At 42.8% G+C, this 23,827-nt stretch overlaps 1 protein-coding gene across 1 annotated transcript in view; it reads right to left on the reverse strand.

Annotated features, from left to right (window-relative positions):
* rbl2 (retinoblastoma-like 2 (p130)) overlaps nucleotides 1–14,310 on the reverse strand; it is a 43,059-nt gene extending 28,749 nt beyond the window's left edge. Inside the window, exons 1-9 of the mRNA XM_071416151.1 lie at nucleotides 13,666–14,310; nucleotides 12,405–12,535; nucleotides 11,763–11,963; nucleotides 9,952–10,016; nucleotides 9,071–9,199; nucleotides 5,188–5,348; nucleotides 4,967–5,031; nucleotides 4,712–4,883; nucleotides 2,839–3,002 (exon numbers count right to left, since the gene is read on the reverse strand). Coding sequence (XP_071272252.1) covers nucleotides 2,839–3,002; nucleotides 4,712–4,883; nucleotides 4,967–5,031; nucleotides 5,188–5,348; nucleotides 9,071–9,199; nucleotides 9,952–10,016; nucleotides 11,763–11,963; nucleotides 12,405–12,535; nucleotides 13,666–13,803 — 1,226 coding nt within the window. The 5' untranslated portion in view covers nucleotides 13,804–14,310. The remainder of the gene's footprint in view (nucleotides 1–2,838; nucleotides 3,003–4,711; nucleotides 4,884–4,966; nucleotides 5,032–5,187; nucleotides 5,349–9,070; nucleotides 9,200–9,951; nucleotides 10,017–11,762; nucleotides 11,964–12,404; nucleotides 12,536–13,665) is intronic.
* Nucleotides 14,311–23,827: the final 9,517 nt, after the last annotated feature.

The following is a 23,827-nucleotide window of genomic DNA, read 5'->3' on the forward strand; positions in this document are numbered from 1 at the left end:
TCCAGGGTCCAGTATGCCCTGTTCCTGCTCCCCGCACTCGTCCAGTGGTGCGTGTTCCCAGCCCGGTACCAACAGTTCCGGCACCACGCACCAGGCCTACTGTGCGCCTCCAGGGTCCAGTATGCCCTGTTCCTGCTCCCCGCACTCGTCCAGTGGTGCGTGTTCCCAGCCCGGTACCACCAGTTCCTGCACTACGCACCAGGCCTACAGTCTGAGCTGCCCGTCTGCCCAGCGCCGTCTGAGCTGCCCGTCTGTCCAGCGCCGTCTGAGCTGCCCGTCTGCCCAGCGCCGTCTGAGCTGCCCGTCTGTCCTGAGCCGTCAGAACCGCCCGTCTGTCCTGAGCCGTCAGAGCCGCCCGTCTGTCCTGAGCCGCTAGAGCCGCCCGCCAGTCAGGAGCCGCCCGCCAGTCAGGAGCCGCCCGCCAGTCAGGAGCCGCTCGCCAGTCAGGAGCCGCCCGCCAGTCAGGAGCCGCCAGAGCCGCCCGCCCGCCAGTCAGGAGCCGCCCGCCAGTCAGGAGCTGCCAGAGCCGCTCTTCAGTCATGAGCTACCCCTCAGTCATGAGCTACCCCTCAGTCATGAGCTACCCCTCAGTCATGAGCTGCTCTTCAGTCATGAGCTGCCCTTCAGTCATGAGCTGCCCTTCTGTCCGGAGCTGCCCTTCAGTCCGGAGCTGCTTTTCAATCCTGAGCTGCCCCTCAGTCCTGAGCTGCCCCTCAGTCTGGAGCTGCCCCTCAGTCCAGAGGCGCCCCTGAGTCCAGAGGCGCCCCTCAGTGGAGTGGGGTCATTTAGGAGGGTCGTCGTTCCTAGGAGGCCACGGAAGCGGGGATTGACTATGGTGGAGTGGGGGCCACGTCCAGCGCCAGAGCCGCCACCGCGGATAGATGCCCACCCAGACCCTCCCCTGTAGGATCAGGTTTTGCGGCCGGAGTCCGCACCTGGGGGGGGGGGGGGGGGGGGGTTACGGTCACGCACAGCCTAATTTGCTTTGTATGTTTTATGTTTTGGTTGGTCAGGGTGTGGATCTGTGTGGGCATTCTATGTTGTATGTCTATGTGTTTGGCCTGATATGGTTCTCAATCAGAGACAGGTGTTTTGCGTTGTCTCTGATTGGGAAGCATATTTAGGTATTTGTATTGTGGGTTGTGGGTTATTGTCTATGTTATGTTGCATGTTAGCACAGTGTTTATATAGCGGTCACGTTCGTCTTATTCGTTTTGTTATTTTTGTTTAAGTGTTCTTCATTAAAATATAGAAGAATGTATTCAAACCGCGCTGCGTTTTGGTCCGCTTCTTACGACGATCGTGACAATTTGCGACCAAGCTTTAACTTCCTGACTGATGTCTTGAGATGTTGCTTCAATATATCCACATAATTTTCCTTCTTCATGATGCCATCTATTTTGTGAAGTGCACCAATCCCTCCTGCAGCAAAGCACCCCCACAACATGATGCTGCCACCCCCGTGCTTCACGGTTGGGATGGTGTTCTTCGGCTTGCAAGCGTCACCCTTTTTCCTCCAAACATAATGATGGTCATTATGGCCAAACATTTCTATTTTTGTTTCATCAGACCAGAGGACATTTCTCCAAAAAGTACAATCTTTGTCCCCATGTGCAGCTGCAAACCATAGTCTGGCTTTTTTATGGCGGTTTTGGAGCAGTGGCTTCTTCCTTGCTGAGCGGCCTTTCAGGTTATAGGACTCGTTTTACTGTGGATATAGATAATTTTGTACCTGTTTCCTCCAGCATCTTCACAAGGTCCTTTGCTGTTGTTCTGGGATTGATTTGCACTTTTCACACCAAAGTACGTTCATCTCTAGGAGACAGAACGCGTCTCCTTCCTGAGTGGTATGACGGCTGCGTGGTCCCATGGTGTTTATACTTGCGTACTATTGTTTGTACAGATGAACGTGGTACCTTCAGGCGTTTGAAAATTGCTCCCAAGGATGAACCAGTCTTGTGGAGGTTAACAATCTTTTTTCTGAGGTCATTGCTGATTTATTTTGATTTTCTCCATGATGTCAAGCAGAGGCACTGAGTTTGAAGGTAGGCCTTGAAATATATCCACAGGTTCACCTACAATTGACTCAAATGATGTCAATTAGCCTATCAAAAGCTTCTAAAGCCATGACATCATTTTCTAGAATTTTCCAAGCTGTTTAAAGGCACAATCAACTTAATGTATGTAAACTTCTGACCCACTGAAATTGTGATACAGTGAATTACAAGTGAAATAATCTGTCTGTAAACAATTGTTGGAAAAATTACTTGTGTCATGCACAAAGTAGATGTTCTAACCGACTTGCCAAAACTATAGTTTGTTAACAAGAAATTTGTGGAGTGGTTGAAAAACAAGTTTTAATGACTCCAATCTAAGTGTATCTAAACTTCCGACTTCAACTGTGGCTGCATGTAACTCAGCAGCTAAGAAGATCATGAAATCGCCAGACTGCCTGTTTGTGTCGTGCTTATGTTTGCAATACTGACAACAAAGTTTGTACGAACATGTCGATAATGTATTTTGTATAAAACATGTAAATAGCTGCATGTAGCCTACTCCCCTCCTGAAAAAGGAACATGAAATGGCTCTTTTGCTTACTGAGACAGGGAACGCAATAGTGAGAACAGTTTTGTGTACAACATGAAGTTTGTAGGCTACACCAGCGACCAGACAAAGGAGATGAAGGAAGGGGGAGAGGCAGCGCAGCACTCAGCACAGCAGCTACATTGGCAGCGGAGTGGGGACTCGGCAAAGTAAAAAACAATCCTGCTCATGCGCAGAAATATCCGTAATCCCGTAGTCGCTCTGTAAATGTATTATTTGTATGGAGTGCAATACCTCAGTAAGTCTGTGAGTCTCCGACTGGGGCCGCGCTTCAGTCCATTGAGCAGGCTGTGTAGTCGACCAACACTCTGCATGGCAGTAGAGACCGGCGTACACAGACTGTTGTCCTGGACATAATTAAGATCCGTAAAGGGAGTGGACACCTTCAGGACTGAGGCCTACAGGGCACACACAGGAGACATAACACAGGGATTACTGTACATACAGTGGGGAGAACAAGTATTTGATACACTGCCGATTTTGCAGGTTTTCCTACTTACAAAGCATGTAGAGGTCTGTAATTTTTATCATAGGTACACTTCAACTGTGAGAGACGGAATCTAAAACAAAAATCCAGAAAATCCCATTGTATGATTTTAAAGAAATTAATTTGCATGTTATTGCATGACATAAGTATTTGATACATCAGAAAAGCAGAACTTAATATTTGGTACAGAAACATTTGTTTGCAATTATAGAGATCATACGTTTCCTGTAGTTCTTGACCAGGTTTGCACACACTGCAGCAGGGATTTTGGCCCACTCCTCCATACAGACCTTCTCCAGATCCTTCAGGTTTCGGGGCTGTCGCTGGGCAATACGGACTTTCAGCTCCCTCCAAAGATTTTCTATTGGGTTCAGGTCTGAAGACGGGCTAGGCCACTCCAGGACCTTGAGATGCTTCTTACGGAGCCACTCCTTAGTTGCCCTGGCTGTGTGTTTCGGGTCGTTGTCATGCTGGAAGACCCAGCCACGACCCATCTTCAATGCTCTTACTGAGGGAAGGAGGTTGTTGGCCAAGATCTCGCGATACATGGCCCCATCCATCCTCCCCTCAATACGGTGCAGTCGTCCTGTCCCCTTTGCAGAAAAGCATCCCCAAAGAATGATGTTTCCACCTCCATGCTTCACGGTTGGGATGGTGTTCTTGGGGTTGTACTCATCCTTCTTCTTCCTCCAAACACGGCGTGTGGAGTTTAGACCAAAAAGCTAAATTTTTGTCTCATCAGACCACATGACCTTCTCCCATTCCTCCTCTGGATCATCCAGATGGCCATTGGCAAACTTCAGACGGGCCTGGACATGCGCTGGCTTGAGCAGGGGGACCTTGCGTGCGCTGCAGGATTTTAATCCATGACGGCGTAGTGTGTTACTAATGGTTTTCTTTGAGACTGTGGTCCCAGCTCTCTTCAGGTCATTGACCAGGTCCTGCCGTGTAGTTCTGGGCTGATCCCTCACCTTCCTCATGATCATTGATGCCCCACGAGGTGAGATCTTGCATGGAGCCCCAGACCGAGGGTGATTGACCGTCATCTTGAACTTCTTCCATTTTCTAATAATTGCGCCAACAGCTGTTGCCTTACACCAAGCTGCTTGCCTATTGTCCTGTAGCCCATCCCAGCCTTGTGCAGGTCTACAATTTTATCCCTGATGTCCTTACACAGCTCTCTGGTCTTGGCCATTGTGGAGAGGTTGGAGTCTGTTTGATTGAGTGTGTGGACAGGTGTCTTTTATACAGGTAACGAGTTCAAACAGGTGCAGTTAATACAGGTAATGAGTGGAGAACAGAAAGGCTTCTTAAAGAAAAACTAACAGGTCTGTGAGAGCCGGAATTCTTACTGGTTGGTAGGTGATCAAATACTTATGTCATGCAATAAAATGCAAATTAATTTCTTTAAAATCATACAATGGGATTTTCTGGATTTTTGTTTTAGATTCCGTCTCTCACAGTTGAAGTGTACCTATGATAAAAATTACAGACCTCTACATGCTTTGTAAGTAGGAAAACCTGCAAAATCAGCAGTGTATCAAATACTTGTTCTCCCCACTGTATAATTGAATTCAGACTCAAAGACACAAGTAACGGATGTGTGTGTGTGTGTCTTACAGTCTGACTGCTGTAGAGTCTGTATGCTGAGGCGTCCTGGTTCTCCCCTCCCTCACAGAGACAGGGGCCTGGGGTGCCAATGTCTTCATTGGCCCCCTCTCCCAAAAATATCCTATCATCCAGACCTCCAGTGGCCAGAACATGCTCCTCATACACACGGCCCATGGACACACTACACAAACAAATGTATACACAAATATATGAGTAATGTCACTCAAAAGACTATCAATATAGTCTTATAGGATTGACACATACGAACTGTCTCCAAAATTCATAGGATCTAAGAAGCCAGTCAAGCTCTCTTCTTTCCCTTTGAGAATCTGTTGAGGACACAGAATATCCAAGATGAGGCAGAGCATACAAGTAGGACTGAGGCGTGTGTGTGTGTGTATGCCTGTTTGTACGTGCCTGTGCGTGTGTTTGAGTGCATGTGTATGTGTGTCTGTGTGGCTCATGTGTGTGTGTATTTGCCTAACCTTCTTATGGAAGAGCCTATTAATGAAGGGTTTCCAGAAGTGTTCCTTCACCCCTTTGGCCTCCAGCACCAGGCCATCATGCAGTTCACACAGCTGCTCTATGAAGCAGTAAGGCCCTGCAGTGGGCTTGTAGTGCTTACTGCTGAAGTCATCAGGAAGGCCTGTGGATCAGAGGAGACATAATAGCTTCCTGCATTAGATGCGTGATAAGGTATTTCAGTAACTATGCATATTTGTATACACAAACGTACCATACAGATTTAACATACTCTACGTACACAGGGTAGCGTATACTAGAGGTCGGCATGGCCGATTAATTAGGGCCGATTTCAAGTTTTCATAACAATCGGTAATCTGCATTTTTGGACGCCGATTACATTGCAATCCATGAGGAGACTGCATGGCAGGCTGATCACCTGTTACGCGAGTGCAGCAAGGAGCCAAGGTAAGTTGCTGGCTAGAATTAAACTTATCTTATAAAAAACAATCAATCTTAACATAATCACTAGTTAACTACACATGGTTGATGATATTACTAGTTTAACTAGCTTGTCCTGTGTTGCATATAATCAATGCGGTGCCTGTTAGTTTATCATAGAATCACAACCTACTTCGCCAAACGGGTGATGATTTAACAAAAGTGCATTCGCGTCAGGGTATATGCAGCAGTTTGGGCTGCCTGGCTCATTGCAAACTGTGTGAAGACCATTTCTTACTAACAAAGACCGTAATTAATTTGCCAGAATTTTACATAATTATGACATAACATTGAAGGTTGTGCAATGTAACAGCAATATTTAGACTTAGGGTTGCCACGCGTTCGATAAAATACGGAACAGTTCCGTATTTCACTGAAAGAATAAACGTTTTGTTTTCGGAATGATAGTTTCCGGATTTGACCATATTAATGACCTAAGGCTCGTATTTCTGTGTGTTTATTATATTATAATTAAGTCTACGATTTGATATTTGATAGAGCAGTCTGACTGAGCGGTGGAAGGCAGCAGCAGGCTCGTAAGCATTCATTCAAACAGCACTTTCCTGTGTTTGCCAACAGCTCTTCGCAATGCTTGAAGCTAGAGGTCGACCGATTATGATTTTTCAACGCCTATACCGATACCGATTATTGGAGGACCAAAAAAGCCGATACCAATTAATCGGCCGATTAAAAAAAATATATATTTGTAATAATGACAATTACAACAATAATGAATTAACACTTATTTTAACTTAATATAATACATCAATAAAATCAATTTAGCCTCAAGTAAATAATGAAACATGTTCAATTTGGTTTAAATAATGCAAAAACAAAGTGTTGGAGAAGAAAGTAAAAGTGCAATATGTGCTATGTAAGAAAGCTAACGTTTCAGTTCCTTGCTCAGAACATGAGAACATATGAAAGCTGGTGGTTCCTTTTAACATGAGTCTTCAATATTCCCAGGTAAGAAGTTTTAGGTTGTAGTTATTATAGGAATTATAGGACTATTTCCCTCTATACAGCCACCCAGGTCATAGACTGTTCTCTCTGCTACTGCATGGCAAGCAGTACGGATGCACCAAGTCTAAAACCAATAGGACCCTGAACAGGTTCTACCCCAAGCTATAAGACTGCTAAATAGTTAGTTAAATAGTTAACCAATAGCTACCTGGAGTATCTGCATTGATCCTGTTTTTCACTAAAATTTGACTCATCACATATGCTTTATTTCCTGTTTATTTTCTATCCCGTTGCCTAGTCACTTTATCCCTACCTTCAGTGCATTCGGAAAGCATTCAGACCCCTTCCCTTTTTCCACATTTTGTTACGTTACAGCGTTATTCAAAAAAGAAAAAGAATACAAATAAATCCTCATCAATCTACACACAATACCCCATAATGACAAAGTGAAAACAGGTTTCTAGAATTTTAGCAAATGCATTAAAAATTAAAAACTGAAATACCGTATTTACATAAGTATTCAGACCCTTCGCTATGAGACTCGAAATTGAGCTCAGGTGCATCCTGTTTCCATTGCTCATCTCATCCTTGAGATGTTTCTACAACTTGATTGGAGTCCACCTGTGGTAAATTCAATTGATTGGACATGATTTGCAAAGGCTGTCTATATAAGGTCCCACAGTTGACAGTGCATGTCAGAGCAAAAACCAAGCCATAAGGTCGAAGGAATTGTCCGTAGAGCTCCGTAACAGGATTGTGTCGAGGCACAGATCTGGGGAAGTGCACCAAAAAATGTCTACAGCATTGAAGGTCCCCAAGAACACAGTGGCTTCCATCATTCTTAAATAGAAGAAGTTTGGAACCACCAAGGCGCCCGGCCAAACTGAGCAATCGTGGGAGATGGACCTTGATCGGGGAGGTGACCAAGAACCCAATGGTCAATCTGACAGAGCTCCTGAGTTCTTCTGTGGAGATAGGAGAACCTTCCAAAATGACAACCATCTCTGCAGCACTCCTCCAATCAGGCCTTTATGGTAGAGTGGCCAGATGGAAGCAACTCCTCAGTAAAAGACACAGGACAACCCGCTTGGAGTTTGCCAAAAGGCACCTAAAGACTATCAGGCCATGAGAAACAAGATTCCCTGGTCTGATGAAAACAAGATTGAACTCTTTGGCCTGAATGCCAAGTGTCACGTCTGGAGGAAACCTGGCACCAACCCTACGGTGAAGCATGGTGGTGGCAGCATCATGCTGTGGGGATGTTTTTCCGTGGCAGGGACTGGGAGACTAGTCAGGATCGAGGGAAAGATAAACAAAGCAAAGTACAGAGAGATCCTTGATGAAAACCTGCTCCAGAGCGCTCAGTACCTCAGACTATGGCGAATGTTCACCTTCCAACAGGACAACGACCCTAAGCACACAGCCAAGACAATGCAGGAGTGGCTTCGGGACAAGCCTCTGAATGTCCTTGAGTGGCGCAGCCAGAGCCCGGACTTGAACCCGATCAAACATCTTTGGAGAGACCTGAAAATAGCCGTGCAGCGACGCTCCCCATCCAACCTGACAGAGCTTGAGAGAATCTCCAAAGAATGGGAGAAACTCCCTAAATGTCATATTTCCGTTTACATTTTTCATACATTTTCCAACATTCCCAAAAACCTGTTTTTACTTTGTCATAATGGGGGGGGAAACAATTTCATAAAATGTTACAATAAGGCTGCAACGTAACAAAATGTGGAAAAAGTAAAGAGGTCTGAATCTTTTCAAATGCACTGTATCTACATATCTACCTCAATTACCTTGTACCCCTGCACATCGACTCGGTACTGGTACCCCGTGTAAATAGCGAAGTTGTTACTCAATGTGTATTTATTCCTTGTGTTATTATTTTTTATTTATTCCTCTATTATTTTAATTTTTTTCCTACTGTTTCAAATAACATTCTCTCTGCATTGTTGGGATATAGGCCTACGAAGGGGATATAGGCCTACGAAGGGGATATAGGCCAACGAAGGGGATATAGGCCTACGAAGGGGATATAGGTCTAGGGAGGGGATATAGGCCTAGGGAGGGGATATAGTCCTACGGAGGGGATGTAGGTCTACAAAGGGGATATAGGTCTACGAAGGGGATATAGGTCTACAAAGGGGATATAGGCCTACGGAGGGGATGCAGACCTACGGAGGGGATGCAGGCCTATGGTGGGGGAGGCAGGCCTATGAGGGGATATAGGCCTACGGAGGGGATGCAGGCCTACGGAGGGGATGCAGGCCTACGGTGGGGGAGGCAGACCTATGAGGGGGATACGGACCTACGGAGGGGATATAGGCCTTCGGAGGGGATATAGGCCTACGGAGGGGACATAGGCCTATGGAGGGGATGTAGGCCTACGGAGGGGATGTAGGCCTATGGAGGGGATATAGGCGTGGGCTGGGAGTGCACCTTTGAAGTTGGGGTTGAGCAGCTCCTTCCTGGTATTACAGAGCAGGGCGTTGGAGAAGACCAGGTCCAGAGCACACAGAAGGAGATGGTACGAGTTCACCAGGTCATCACTGATCATAGGGAAGTTTCCTGGCAGAGGGAGAGAGAGAGAAGCGACATGTCAGAGAAATGTAGGAGACATAATCATACATAGGATTTTATTGTGTTCTTCTAAAGACCAAAATACGCTTTGACACAACGGACAATGGAATCCCCCTCAATGATCTGGTCATTCCAATAAAGCTTGTTGAATAGAATTAATCTGAAGGATAGAGGTATTGTATTGACTGCAGAGTAGTGCAAACATTGATTTTGCTCACTGCAATTTGCGTATCCAAAATGTCACCGCAAATGTATCTATCTGAAAGTAGCAATCACTGGGTTCCAAGCTAAATAGGCTGCTCTGTCGTATTGCCAACTATTATAAACACATGTGCCTGCTGGCAGTGCTAAATCCAGGCTGTGACACAGGCATGTCCTGACCTGCCCCAATGCAATATGTTGCCAAGTAAATGATACACCCTGAAGGATCTGACTGTGTTGTGTGTGTGTGTGTTATTATTAATGATTAAAGAGATATAAAAAGGACACATCTACAGTACTTGCCTTGGCACCTGGTCTCCTGCTGATGTCAACACATCAGTGCAGGCCTTGGCATGCCCAGTGTAGAGTACCTAGCCCTTGTCACTGACTTATACTTTGACTGTAACCAAGCAGCGAACACTTCAAATACAATCAAACCAGCCTTTTCTCCTTCAAAGTACCCCACTGAGCCCTAGCCCTTTCCCTCTGTCCTCCCTTCTTTTCCTGTATTTTACAATGAACAAAACAGAAGTACTCACCTTTAGCGTGGACAAACAGAATCCAGCAGAAGTTGAACACTTCAGCAACGGTGCAGGGATGGCGTCTAAATCAGAATAAGTCCATACATAAGTAAAATCAGAATGAGTCCATACATGAGTTAAATCAGAATAAGTCCATACATAAGTAAAATCAGAATGATTCCACACATAAGTGCGATCAGAATGAGTCCATACATAAGTTAAATCAGAATAAGAATAATATCTGGAGTACTTCTCCTGTCTTATCCGGTGTCCTGTGTGCATTTAAGTATGCTCTCTCTAATTCTCTCTTTCTCTCTTTCTTTCTCTCTCTTGGAGGACCTGAGCCCTAGGACCATGCCTCAGGACTACCTGGCATGATGACTCCTTGCTGTCCCCAGTCCACCTGGCCGTGCTGCTGCTCCAGTTTCAACTGTTCTGCCTGCGGCTATGGAACCCTGACCTTTTCACCGGACGTGCTACCTGTCCCAGACCTGCTGTTTTCAACTCTCTAGAGGCCGCAGGAGCGGTAGAGATACTCTTAATGATCGGCTATGAAAAGCCAACTGACATTTACTCCTGAGGTGCTGACTTGCTGCACCCTCGACAACTACTGTGATTATTATTATTTGACCATGCTGGTCATTTATGAACATTTGAACATCTTGGCCATGTTCTGTTATAATCTCCACCCGGCACAGCCAGAAGAGGACTGGCCACCCCTCATAGCCTGGTTCCTCTCTAGGTTTCTTCCTAGGTTTTGGCCTTTCTAGGGAGTTTTTCCTGGCCACCGTGCTTCTACACCTGCATTGCTTGCTGTTTGGGGTTTTAGGCTGGGTTTCTTTAATCAGAAATTTAATCAGAATAAGTCCATACATAAGTTTAATCTGAATATGTCCATACATAAGTTATATCTGAATAAGTCCATACATAAATTAAATCCAAATAAATCCATACATAAATGTAATCTGAATAAACCCATACATAAGGTAAATCAGAATAAGTCCATACATACATTTAATCAGAATAAGTCCATACATAAGTTTAATCAGAATAAATCCATACATAAATTTAATCAGAATAAGTCCATACATAATCAGAATAAGTCCATACATAAGTTATATCTGAATAAGTCCATACATAAGTTTAATCTGAATATGTCCATACATAAGTTATATCTGAATAAGTCCATACATAAATTAAATCCAAATAAATCCATACATAAATGTAATCTGAATAAACCCATACATAAGGTAAATCAGAATAAGTCCATACATACATTTAATCAGAATAAGTCCATACATAAGTTTAATCAGAATAAATCCATACATAAATTTAATCAGAATAAGTCCATACATAATCAGAATAAGTCCATACATAAGTTATATCTGAATAAGTCCATACATAAGTTAAATCTGAATAAATCCATAAATAAATTCAATCAGAATAAATCCATACATACATTTAATCTGAATAAGCCCATACATAAGTTAAATCAGAATAAATCCATACATAAATTTAATCAGAATAAGTCCATACATAATTTTAATCAGAATAAGTTCATACATAAGTTATATCTGAATAAGTCCATACATAAATTAAATCAGAATAAATCCATAAATAAATTGAATCTGAATAAATCCATACATAAGTTTAATCAGAATGCTTAAGCCTGGTCAAGCAGACTGACCGTGTTGATCAGAGATATCGAGTGATCAGGCTGGCACCAGGAAAGAAACCCCTTGGCTTTGTTCAAGAGTGGTCAAACTACAGTATAAAATAGTAAAGCATCAAAAGTTCATATCTATCTACAGTATCAACAACTGACTCACCTCTGTTTGTGGCTCCTGTGGACTCTGTGCGGTTCATCCGAGGGCGCCTTAAAGATGGCTTTGAAGATGGGGACGTATTTCTTGAAGATGACGGCGGAAACTGTGAAATTTCTCTCTAGCTTCTCCGTGCTCTGGCGGAAGTCCTGAGGAACACTGGCCATATCCTGCCATTTCTTTATCTTGTTGAAGAACTCAATGAGGCTGGAATCAGAAAATAGGGCAACTGTTTGAGTAATTCCATTAGTACTGTATTTTACTGTTCTTTAAATTATATATTACAACAAATAGATATGATTAGTTGATGTGTGGTCATTTGTTCAGCATTTTTAAACATTAATACATAATTTATTGCACAAAGAACCAGGCTGGAACAAGAATCTAAGATCTGGCCAAGATACCATAAAGACATGTATGAAAGTCAATGATGAATTTGGATGAGGATTTGGGTCCTACAGTAAATTGTGTACTGTATGATAAGGGATACATTTAGGGCCAGTTTCCTGGACACAGAATAAGCCTAGTCCTGGAATAAGAGGCACGTTCAGTGTGTAATCTCCATTGAACATGCTGTTTTGTCCAGGATTTCGCTTATTCTGAATTTGGCAAACCAGGCCATTTAGATAAGTGCATGGGCGTACGTACCTTTGTTCTGAACAGCGGAGTATTCGGGTAAGAGAGACGTAGTTTCCCTCTGCAGTACCCCTATCCACTGTTGGTACTGGTGTTCTACAGGCCACATAGATGGCACAGGCCAGCCAGTGTAGGTCACTGCCCTGTGTGTGTGTATGCGTGAACGAGAGTGTGAGAGAGGTTCAATGATTGTTCTGTCACAGGGTTCTCTCTCAATAGTAAGCCAGAGCTGATGGGGCCAGGGACTAGAGTTGTCATGTTGGAAATTCTCCCCTCAAGGGGTTTCTTATTTTCTTCATATTTCATGTTACCTTATGCTTCTTCAAAACCACAACCAAAATAAACCATTAAGATGTACACAAATATATACACATAGTGATTATAATGACTACTATTACCATTCGCTGCTGTGGTGATTATTACCATTAGTAATTATCCTGCTACCAGCCACTTTCTACCCGTTCTATTATTATGATTATCATTATTGCCATTGGTATTTATACTGCTACTACTAGTCACTTTTATCAGACTTCACATGTTCATACCTACCGCAATCACTCCAGTACCCCTGCAGATTATATTAATGGTACTGGCACTGACCTGTATATAACTGCATTGTCATGTTTTTCTTATCTCGTATTTCACGTGTTTTTTTCTTCTGAGCTATATTATTACCTTTATTCTGCATTGCAGAGAATGAGCTCGCAAGTTAAGCATTTCACTGTACGGTACACCTGCTGTATCCTGTGCATGTGATAATAAAACGTTGACACTTGAAATAGGCACACCACTGCATATCCCTACGGACATTTTTAAATTAGGCCAATGTAAAATGCACACTGTCATTTGAATTTAGAGGTTGCGGACTATATTATAACAATATATTATAGAACATTTCAACAACATAATAGGCTAAAAACTGAATTATGTTAAAAGTTTGATCATACTCAGTGTTATGAGTAAGCAACCTAGTCCTATTCTAGACCCTGAGATTGGTCCGCCTCCAAACCTGACAAACACCGGAAAACTCCTCCCCTTTCCATAGACAAATATTAGCAATAATGCCGTTTTATGATATATTTCTACAAAAAATCTACAAAAAATATTAGAAGCTGCGTTAAATAGAAAATGTCACGACTTAACATGCGTGTCATATAAGGTAGAGGCGAGACAGACTACTCTGCACGTGAACTACCGCTAAACCGGTTGCCAAAATAGGAACAATTATAATTTACTGTACAATATACAATACAACAGACATAATTAGGCATACCTCTAATGTGTATTTTTTGCTTATGCTTTCGTAACTCCTCCATGCTTCGTTGCTCGCCTCCACGTCCATATTCAAAGCTCGACAGAGTTCTTCAAACCCCAGCCTTATTTTCTGCAAAAAGTATTTTTCCTCGTTCATTTCAAATGCGTGTCAAAAACGTCGGGGCAAATTAGATTCGGGTACAAATAACAATGAGGTTGCAAAGCAGAGTCAACTCAAGCGCGGTTTGTTACAAAGTACATGGAAACAATGTTACTCTTCGTACATTTTGAGTACCAATATACAGTGCTGTACAGTGTAGGCATTTAAATGTCATTTGAGTGAAAGCTACTATCGTGCGTAGAAGACTACGCCAAATGCTAGCGTACAGTACAACGTCACATTTTGGATGGTATGTTGTTTGGTGAATGCAACATCAAGCGTACAGGAGGTTTCCGCCCACAAAAAATGCGTTCGGGTGTTTATGCTCAACATTCGACGATCAACAACGTATGCCACTACATACTAAAATACATCTGATAACTTTGATACTTTCCTTTTTAGATGGATGGATGTTTTGAAAAAGTTCCCATTCTGGCCACTATAGGGTGTAACTTTGTAGCAACCATCACCCACGTGCTGCCAGTCAACGTTCACGTGCTGTGCAGGAAACTTGGTAACAACTATGTAACAACAACTTGCATCTTAGCCCAATAGGCCGCCAGATGTCGCTATTATTCGTTTTACGGCGCTTGTCATCTGCAGTAATAGTGCCATCAGGCGGCCGGTTGGGCTACTTGCGGCTATATGCAGATTGAAATTATACAATGTAAAACGTGAAAATCCTTTGTGGTTCTTTTGTTCCATCACTGCATCCAATATTTATTAAATGGCATCTTATTTTGTCAGTCAACTCATTGTTGAAAAACACAATGTTTATCAGCACAAAGGACTGTCCCATTAGATGAGATTGCTATGCAATGAGTGGTTTGGGAAGGGACAAGCATTTTTATTTAGTATTTTATTTAACTAGGCAAGTCAATTAAGAACAAATTCTTATTTACAATGACGGCCTACCTGGCCAAACCCTAACCCGTATGACGCTGGGCCAATTATGCACCACCTCTAAGGGACTCCCAATCACAGCCAGTTATGATACAGCCTGGAATCAAACCAGGGTCTGTAGTGATGCCTCTAGCACTGAGATGCAGTGCCTTAGACCGCTGCGCCACTTGGGAGCCCCTGAGTTTTGATACAGTTCTCATATGGTAACAAAGCTTATACCATGGCATCGTTGAATACTTGTTTCTGATTTGCTTGAAGGGCATTCTAGAGCTTACATTATTTCCATATAACGCACGGAATTCATGGGTTACGTGTATCGTCACAATAGTTTTTTGAACATTCGTTTTGGACAGATGCCCAACTGAGCATTCTACTCAATGTACCGTCAATGAGCGCTGATGAAGATTGAATCAAAAGTGCATTACAGTGGCTTGGAAATACAATAACATTCAAAAGGAGGAAAATAAAAAAGTACTTAAGTAAAAATATTTATTACTTAAGTTGTTTTTTGGGGTACAGTGCCTTGCAAAAGTATTCATCCCCTTGGCGTTTTTTCCTATTTTTTTGCATTACAACCTGTAATTTAAATGGATTTTATTTGGATTTCATGTATTGGACATACACAAAATAGTCCAAATCGGTGAAGTGAAAAAATAATAATATATTTTTTTAAATAACGGAAAAGTGGTTCGTGCATTTGTATTCACCCCCTTTGCTATGAAGCCCCTAAATAAGATCTGGGGCAACCAATTACCTTCAGAAGTCACATAATTAGTTAAATAAAGTCCACCTGTGTGCAATCTAAGTGTCACATGATCTGTCACATGATCTCAGTATATATACACCTGTTCTGAAAGGCCACAGATTCTGCAACACCACTAAGCAAGGGGCACCACCAAGCAAGTGGCACCATGAAGACCAAGGAGCTCTCCAAACAGGTCAGGGACAAAGTTGTGGAGAAGTACAGATCAGGGTTGGGTTATAAAAAAATATCCGACATTTTGAACATCCCATGAAGCACCATTAAATCCATTATTGAAAAATTGAAAGAATATGGCACCACAGCAAACCTGCCAAGAGAGGGCCGCCCACAAAAACTCATGGACCAGGCAAGGAGGGCATTAATCAGAGGCAACACGGAGACCAAAGATAACCCTGAAGGAGCTGCAAAGCTCCACAGTGGAGATTGGAATATCTGTCCATAGGACCACTTTAAGCCATACACTCCACAGAGCTGGGCTTTACGGAGGAGTGGCCAGAAAAATGCCATTGCTTAAAGAAAATAAGAAGCTAACACATGTGGGAGACTCCCCAAACATATGGAAGAAAGTACTCTGCTCAGATGAGACTAAAATTGAGCTTTTTGTACATCAAGGAAACCGCTATGTCTGGCGCAAACCCAACACCTCTCATCACCCCGAGAACACAATCCCCACAGTGAAGCATGGTGGTGGCAGCATCATACTGTGGGAATGTTTTTCATCGGCAGGGACTGGGAAACTGGTCAGAATTGAAGGAATGATGGATGGTGCTAAATACAGGGAAATTCTTGATGGAAACCTGTTTCAGTCTTCCATAGATTTGAGACTGGGACGGGGGTTCACCTGTCATCAGAAGCGGTGGTATAATGGTTCCAGACACTGCCACACTCCTCCCCAGAAAGGGAAAATAAGGGAGTGACTGGATTACAGACATAATGGAGCCCTTCACATGGTTTCACAGATGATTCACATATTACCAGACATGTAAAAGACAAGCCTGACCTCTCCCCTCTCTGGGCCCCAAGTGACTTTTCCCTGGAGAGAAAGGAAAATGCAACTGCCAACAGTATAGTCCAAAAGAAGACATTCTAATGACAAGCATAAAGATATCTAAAACATCTTATTTATATATGTTACCGAACTAATTCTGATTCAGCTACGACACACCTTCCAGCAGGACAATGCCCCTAAGCATAATGTTAAAGCAACACTTGAGTGGTTTTACATTTACATTTAAGTCATTTAGCAGACGCTCTTATCCAGAGCGACTTACAAATTGGAAAGTTCATACATATTCATCCTGGTTCCCCCGTGGGGAATGAACCCACAACCCTGGCGTTGCAAGCGCCATGCTCTACCAACTGAGCCACACGGGACCATGGTTTAACGGGAACCATTTAAATGTCTTGGAATGGCCTAGTCAAAGCCCAGACCTCAATCCAATTGAGAATCGGTGGTATGACTTAAACATTTCTGTACACCAGTGGAACCCATCCAAGTTGAAGAAGCTGGAGCAGTTTGCCTTGAAGAATGGGCAAAAATCCCAGTGGCTAGATGTGCCAAGCTTATAGAGACATTCCCCAAGAGACTTGCAGCTGTAATTGTTGCAAAAGGTGTCTCTACAAAGTATTGACTTTGGGGGGGGTGAATAGTTATGCAAGCTCAAGTTTTCATTTTTTGGGGTCTTATTTCTTGTTTGTTTCACAATAAAACATATTTTGCATCTTCAAAGTGGTAGGCGTGTTGTGTAAATCGAATGATACGAACCCCTCAAAAATCTATTTTAGTTCCAGGTTGTAAGGCAACAAAATAGCAAAAATGCCAAGGGGGTGAATACTTTCACAAGCCACTGTATCTGTACTTTACTATCTATATATTTCACAACTTTTACTTTACTACATTCCTAAAGAAAATAATATAATTTTTTCTCCATACATATTCCCTGACACCCAAAAGTTACATTTTAATTAGCAGGACAGGAAAATAGTCCAATTCACACGCTTATCAAGATAACATCCCTGGTCATCCCTACTGCCTCTGATCTGGCATACTCACTAAAGGCACATGCTTCATTTGTAAATTATGTCTGAGTGTTGGAGTGTGCCCCTGGCTATCTGTAAATAAAAAAACTAGAAAATGGCGCAGTCCGGTTTGCTAAATATAAGGAATTTGAAATGATTTATACTTTTACTTTTGATACTAAAGTATATGTTATTATTTACATTTACTTTTTGCAATCATTTTGATACAGCCAGATTGACTTTAGATGCAGTATAAAGTTACTCCACCTCAAAAATTCCATTTGGCGAAGGGCTCGGCACACGCATACTCAGAATGGCAAATGAGAAATAAGTGACATCAGGCTATCCGGAAGGCCAAAGTTAGTTACTTTAAGGAGCAGTTCTCTCTCTGTGGGTCTAACCCCAAGAAGTTCTGGAAAACAGTTAAAGACCTGGAGAATAAACCCTCCTCCTCACAGCTGCCCATGTCCTTTAATGTTGATGATGTGGTTGTTACTGACAAGGAGCACATGGCTGGGCTCTTTAATCACCACTTCCTTAAGTCAGGATTCCTATTTGACTCAGCCAGGCCTCCTTGCCCGTCCAACATTTACTAATCTCCCAACCCTTCTAATGCGACTAGCCCCGAAGCTCCTCCCGCTTTTTCTCTTGCCCCGTTACAAAGTTTCTCCCTGCAGGTGGTCACCGAGTCCAAGATGCTAAAGGAGCTCCTTAAACTTGACCCCAAAAAACATCTGTGTCAGATGATTTAGACCCTTTCTTCTTTAAGGTTGCTGCCCCTATCATCGCCAAGCCTGTCTCTCCTCTCTAGGGAGGTTCCCATTACTTGGAAGGCAGCCATGGTCCTTTATTTAGAGGGGGAGATCAAGCTGATCCTAACTGTTATAGGCCAATTTCTATTTTGCCCTGTTTATCAAAAGTGTTGGAAAAACTTGCCAATAATCAACTGACTGGCTTTCTGATGGCTACAGTATTCTCTCTGGTATGCAATCTGGTTTCCGCTCAGGTTATGGATGTGTCACTGCAACCTTAAAGATCCTCAATGATGTCACCACTGCCCTTGATTCTAAGCAATGTTGTGCTGCTATTGACTTGGCCAAAGCTTTTGATACGGTAGACCATTCCATTCTTGTGGGCTGGCTAAGGTGTATTGGTGTCTCTGAGGGGTCTTTAGCCTGGTTTGCTAACTACCTCTCTCAAAGAGTGCAGTGTATAAAGTCAGAACATCTGCTGTCTCAGCCACTGCCTGTCACCAAGGGTGTACCCCAAGGCTCGATCCTAGGCCCCACGCTCTTCTCAACAACAACATAGCTCAGGCAGTAGGAAACTATCTCATCCATTTATATGCAGATGATACAGTATTATACTCAGCAGTCCCCTCCCCGGATTTTGTGTTAAACGCTCTACAACAAAGCTTTCTTAGTGTCCAACATGCTTTCTCTGCCCTTAACCCTGTTCTGAACACCTCTAAAACAAAGGTCATGTGGTTTGAGAAGAAGAAGAATGCCCCTCTCCCCACTGGTATGATTACTACCTCTGAGGGTTTCGAGCTTGAGGTAGTCACCTCATACAAGTACTTGGGAGTATGGCTAGACGTTATACTGGGCTTCTCTCAATACATATCAAAGCTGCAGGGTATGGTTACATCTAGACTTGGTTTCCTCTATCGTAATTGTTCCTCTTTCACCCCAGCTGTAAAACTAACCCTGATTCAGATGACCATCCTACCCATGATAGATTACGAGACGTAATTTATAGATCATTGGATAAGGGTGCACTCGAGCTGCTAGATGTTCTTTACCATTCGTCCGCCAGTTTTGCCACCAATGCTCATTATACAACAACACATCACTGCACTCTATACTCCTCTGTTAACTGGTCATCTCTGTATGCCGTCGCAGGACCCACTGGTTGTTGCTTATTTATAAAACTCTCTTAGGCCTCACTCCCCCCTATCTGAGACATCTACTGCAGCCCTCATCCTCCACATACAACACCTGTTTTGCCAGTCACATTCTGTTAAAAGTCCCCAAAGCACACACGTCCCTGGGTCACTTCTCTTTTCAGTTCGCTGCATCTAGCGACTGGAACGAGCTCCAAAAAAACACTCAAACTGGACAGTTATATCTCAATCTCTTCATTCAAAGACTCAATCATGGACACTTACTGACAGTTGTGGCTGCTTCACATGATGTATTGTTGTCTCTACCTTCTTGCCCTTTGTGCTGTTGTCTGTGCCCTATACTGTTTGTACCATGTTTTGTGCTGCTGCCATGTTGTTGTCATGTTGTGTTGCTACCATGCTGTGTTAGCATGGCTGAAAGACATGACATGTTGTTGTCTTAGGTCTCTCTTTATATAATTCTGTGGTGTCTCTCTCATCGTAATGTGTGTTTTGTCCTATATTATTATAATTTTTCTTAAATCTCATTGTAAATAAGAATTTGTTCTTAACTGACTTGCTTAGTTAAACAAAGGTTAAATAAGATTAAGAGGACACCGAATTTTAGATAGCTACCGTTAGCATTGCTAGCTATTTTTCACGAACTTTGCTAGCTAATGACATTGCCATGTCTTAAGTAAATTTGACGACACAATAATGCTGGCAAAGTTGTTTCATACTAAAAACTACTTTAGCAATGTCATCGTATTTCCAGGCACTATAGTGTAATTTAATCTAAATTTGTTAGCCTTCGTCCAGAATTACTGTGTTAATCACAACTTTAGGGCTCCAGAGGGCGGCTTGAGAACATTCATAACAATGGCAACCTATGAATATTTGCACGGTAGAATTCAATGGCTATAGTTTATTCTTACATGTTCTTTGTTTGAGCTGCTTTTGAAAGCAAACGTTGTTGAAAACATTATTGAAGTCGATTTTCATAATGGCAAGCTAGGACTGATGGTTTGGTTAGCTAAACTAGCAAGTATGTTTGTTTACTAAGGCAACTACTGACTGTAGTTATCTAGTAAACCTGCTAGCTACTTCTGTGGATGTTGAACACATTTCTACCAGCTAATGAGGACATTTCTAGATGCAAATGTGTTGCCAGTAGCACAGTTACAGTCACCAACACTCTGGATAACATGAAAACAGCCTAACCAGCTCTGCTAGGGTGAGTAAAATGTTCAGAGTGTCTGGAAGTAGTTGGCAAGTTAGCCAACTTTAGCCAGTTAGCTTGGGTGCTTGATTGTCGTTGTGAGGTCAGAACGCTCGGATCAACCCTACTCCTCGGCCAGAGCGTCCGGTGTGTGCTCTGAACGCTCTGAGAGAAAAATGCTCTGAATTTACAAACGGACAATCTGACAATGTTCTGAATTTATGAACGCACAGAACGCACTCTGGCACTACATAGTGAATTTGAGGTAATTTAGTAATTTACGAACGCACCCTAATTCCCTCAACCACAGGCCATTAGCAGAATGTGAGGATTTGCTAATATGAGTATGAGCCTGATGTCAAAGGGCTTTATAAGACAAATGAGTGGGCACCCAATTGCCTTGGGAAACGTCGTAGGGACATTGAGCACATGTTATCGGAGCGAGTGGACCTTGCGATATGAAATCCTGCCAAATACTTGACATATGCCAAAAGGATAATGTTTGCAAATATAGGTTGTGCTGGCAATCATTAAAACTAAACTAATGGATAGAAACCATTACAACATTGAGAAAATAAAATACAGACACAGATAAAAAAAAAATTACATGCTCAATGCTTTGGACATTCTATAGCTCTACTAAACAACCTAATTTGAGAAATAAACTTGATCTAAAATATGTTCTGGAGGTACACATTTTCACAAACCATACATTACTCCTGATTTGAAATGTCCTAAACAGGATTTTGAAAGTGCTAATTATAAAATTATAATAAAGTAACATCAGAGTCAATGTCACAAGGCCCTATAAAACACACTGTTTAACAAACACAATTTCATACATTACGCCATTGACATTGAGTGCCAAGTTGTCTCATAAAACAAACCCTTTCAACTATTAAAAAAAATATATAAATAAAATACAGTACCTAAATACAGTATAATTGTCAAATTACTGATTTGATACATACTGTATATATATGACAGTATCATGACATAGAAAATAAGTTAATAGACCATATTCGCCATTACGTTTCATGTTTTACTTCTTGTAGCTTCCAGAATAAATAAGCAAATTGATGATTGCATGTGTAAACAGCAGTAAAATGTATTTATAGTGTTACAGTGGTGATTTGGTGAACAACATTTATGAGATAAGTAACCTTGCCTGAGACCAGAAGACTTGTGCTAGCTAATACCTAGGCTTTAGCTCAGTGAGCCAACACAGTCTTGTGGCATGCAGGAGACAGTGATGCAGTCTTTCGCACTAGTGAAATGTGTGGTGTGATTTAACCCTCTGCCTCTGATTCCAGTGAGAACAGGAGTGTGGTTATGGTCTGGGTCCTCCATGATAGACTGTAGTGCCTCCAGTCCCTCTACAGACACACAGACTACCCATCCCCACACTGCTGTCCTGCACATCGACAACTACACACCCAGGCAGACAAAGAGGGGGAGGAGGAGCGGAAAGGGAGAAGAAGTAAAAGAAAAGGAGGGAAGACAGAGAGTCGCACACAGAAAAAGAGAGGGATTACTTCCTGTTGCACAAGTTGACATAAACACCTAGTTTGCAACACTCTATACACACACACAATACTTACTGTTCAGGCTGGTCTCAATCAAGTCCTGTTGTTGCTCCAGGATATTAGGGATCCTAAAGTAGGCCACGCACCAGAGGTCAGACAGGACCAATCACAACAGGTCAGTTGTCAGGCAACGGTATGTACATTCACAGATCTACAGTCTGTCATCTCTAGACCAATTCAGTCTACAACAGTCTTCCATGACGAGCGACGCCACATAGAAACACATAGCTCATCACTATCTGGTCTATTGATTTAGGTTATTTTCTACCTGGCAGTAATGTTGTCTAATGTTACTTTCAGTCTTGCCAGGGAAATCTCAGCTTTGTCAAATTTTTTATATGCATGCACAGGTAATGTACAAAACACTATTTTTTCCTAACCTTTCCATTTGTGGGTTGCGTCCCTCTAGTACCCCCCTCAGAATCACCCGTCTGGTCTTGTTATTCTTTATGTCCACATGAATCACTGTCAGTAGAAACAAGGCATGGCTTACTGAATCACATCTGACACTCCAAGTATACACACCTGACCCAATAGAGGAAACATTTCAGAGTTGCTCCATCAAGCCTGTCAGTTTTTCTCTAGATACCTGATCGGAAGCTAAAATTCTACACTGGCATGGGTTCCATCAAGGACAATAACAGAGTATTTACACTGGGTGGACAAAACATTATGAATCAAATCAAATCAAATCAAGTTTATTTTATATAGCCCTTCGTACATCAGCTAATATCTCGAAGTGCTGTACAGACACCCAGCCTAAAACCCCAAACAGCAAGCAATGCAGGTGTAGAAGCACGGTGGCTAGGAAAAACTCCCTAGAAAGGCCAAAACCTAGGAAGAAACCTAGAGAGGAACCAGGCTATGAGGGGTGGCCAGTCCTCTTCTGGCTGTGCTGGGTGGAGATTATAACAGAACTATGCCAAGATGTTCAAAATGTTCATAAGTGACAAGCATGGTCAAATAATAATCATGAATAATTTTCAGTTGGCTTTTCATAGCCGATCATCAAGAGTTGAAAATAGCAGGTCCGGGACAGGTGGCGGTTCCATAACCGCAGGCAGAACAGCTGAAACTGGAATAGCAGCAAGGCCAGGTGGACTGGGGACAGCAAGGAGCCATCACGCCCGGCAGCCCTGACGCACGGTCCCAGGGCTCAGGTCCTCCGAGAGAGAGAAAGAGAGAGAGAAGGAGAGAATTAGAGAGAGCCAAGATTTTCAAAATGTTCATAAATGACAAGCATGGTCAAATAATAATCAGGAATAGATGTCAGTTGGCTTTTCATAGCCGATCATTAAGAATTGAAAACAGCAGGTCTGGGACAGGTAGGGGTTCCATAACCGCAGGCAGAAGAGTTGAAACTGGAATAGCAGCAGGGCCAGGTGGACTGGGGACAGCAAGGAGCCATCACGCCCGGCAGCCCTGACGCACGGTCCCAGGGCTCAGGTCCTCCGAGAGAGAGAAAGAGAGAGAGAAGGAGAGAATTAGAGAGAGCCAAGATTTTCAAAATGTTCATAAATGACAAGCATGGTCAAATAATAATCAGGAATAGATGTCAGTTGGCTTTTCATAGCCGATCATTAAGAATTGAAAACAGCAGGTCTGGGACAGGTAGGGGTTCCATAACCGCAGGCAGAAGAGTTGAAACT

The sequence above is a fragment of the Salvelinus alpinus genome, chromosome 9 (genome assembly GCF_045679555.1).
Source record: "Salvelinus alpinus chromosome 9, SLU_Salpinus.1, whole genome shotgun sequence".
Classification (NCBI taxonomy): Eukaryota; Metazoa; Chordata; class Actinopteri; order Salmoniformes; family Salmonidae; genus Salvelinus; species Salvelinus alpinus.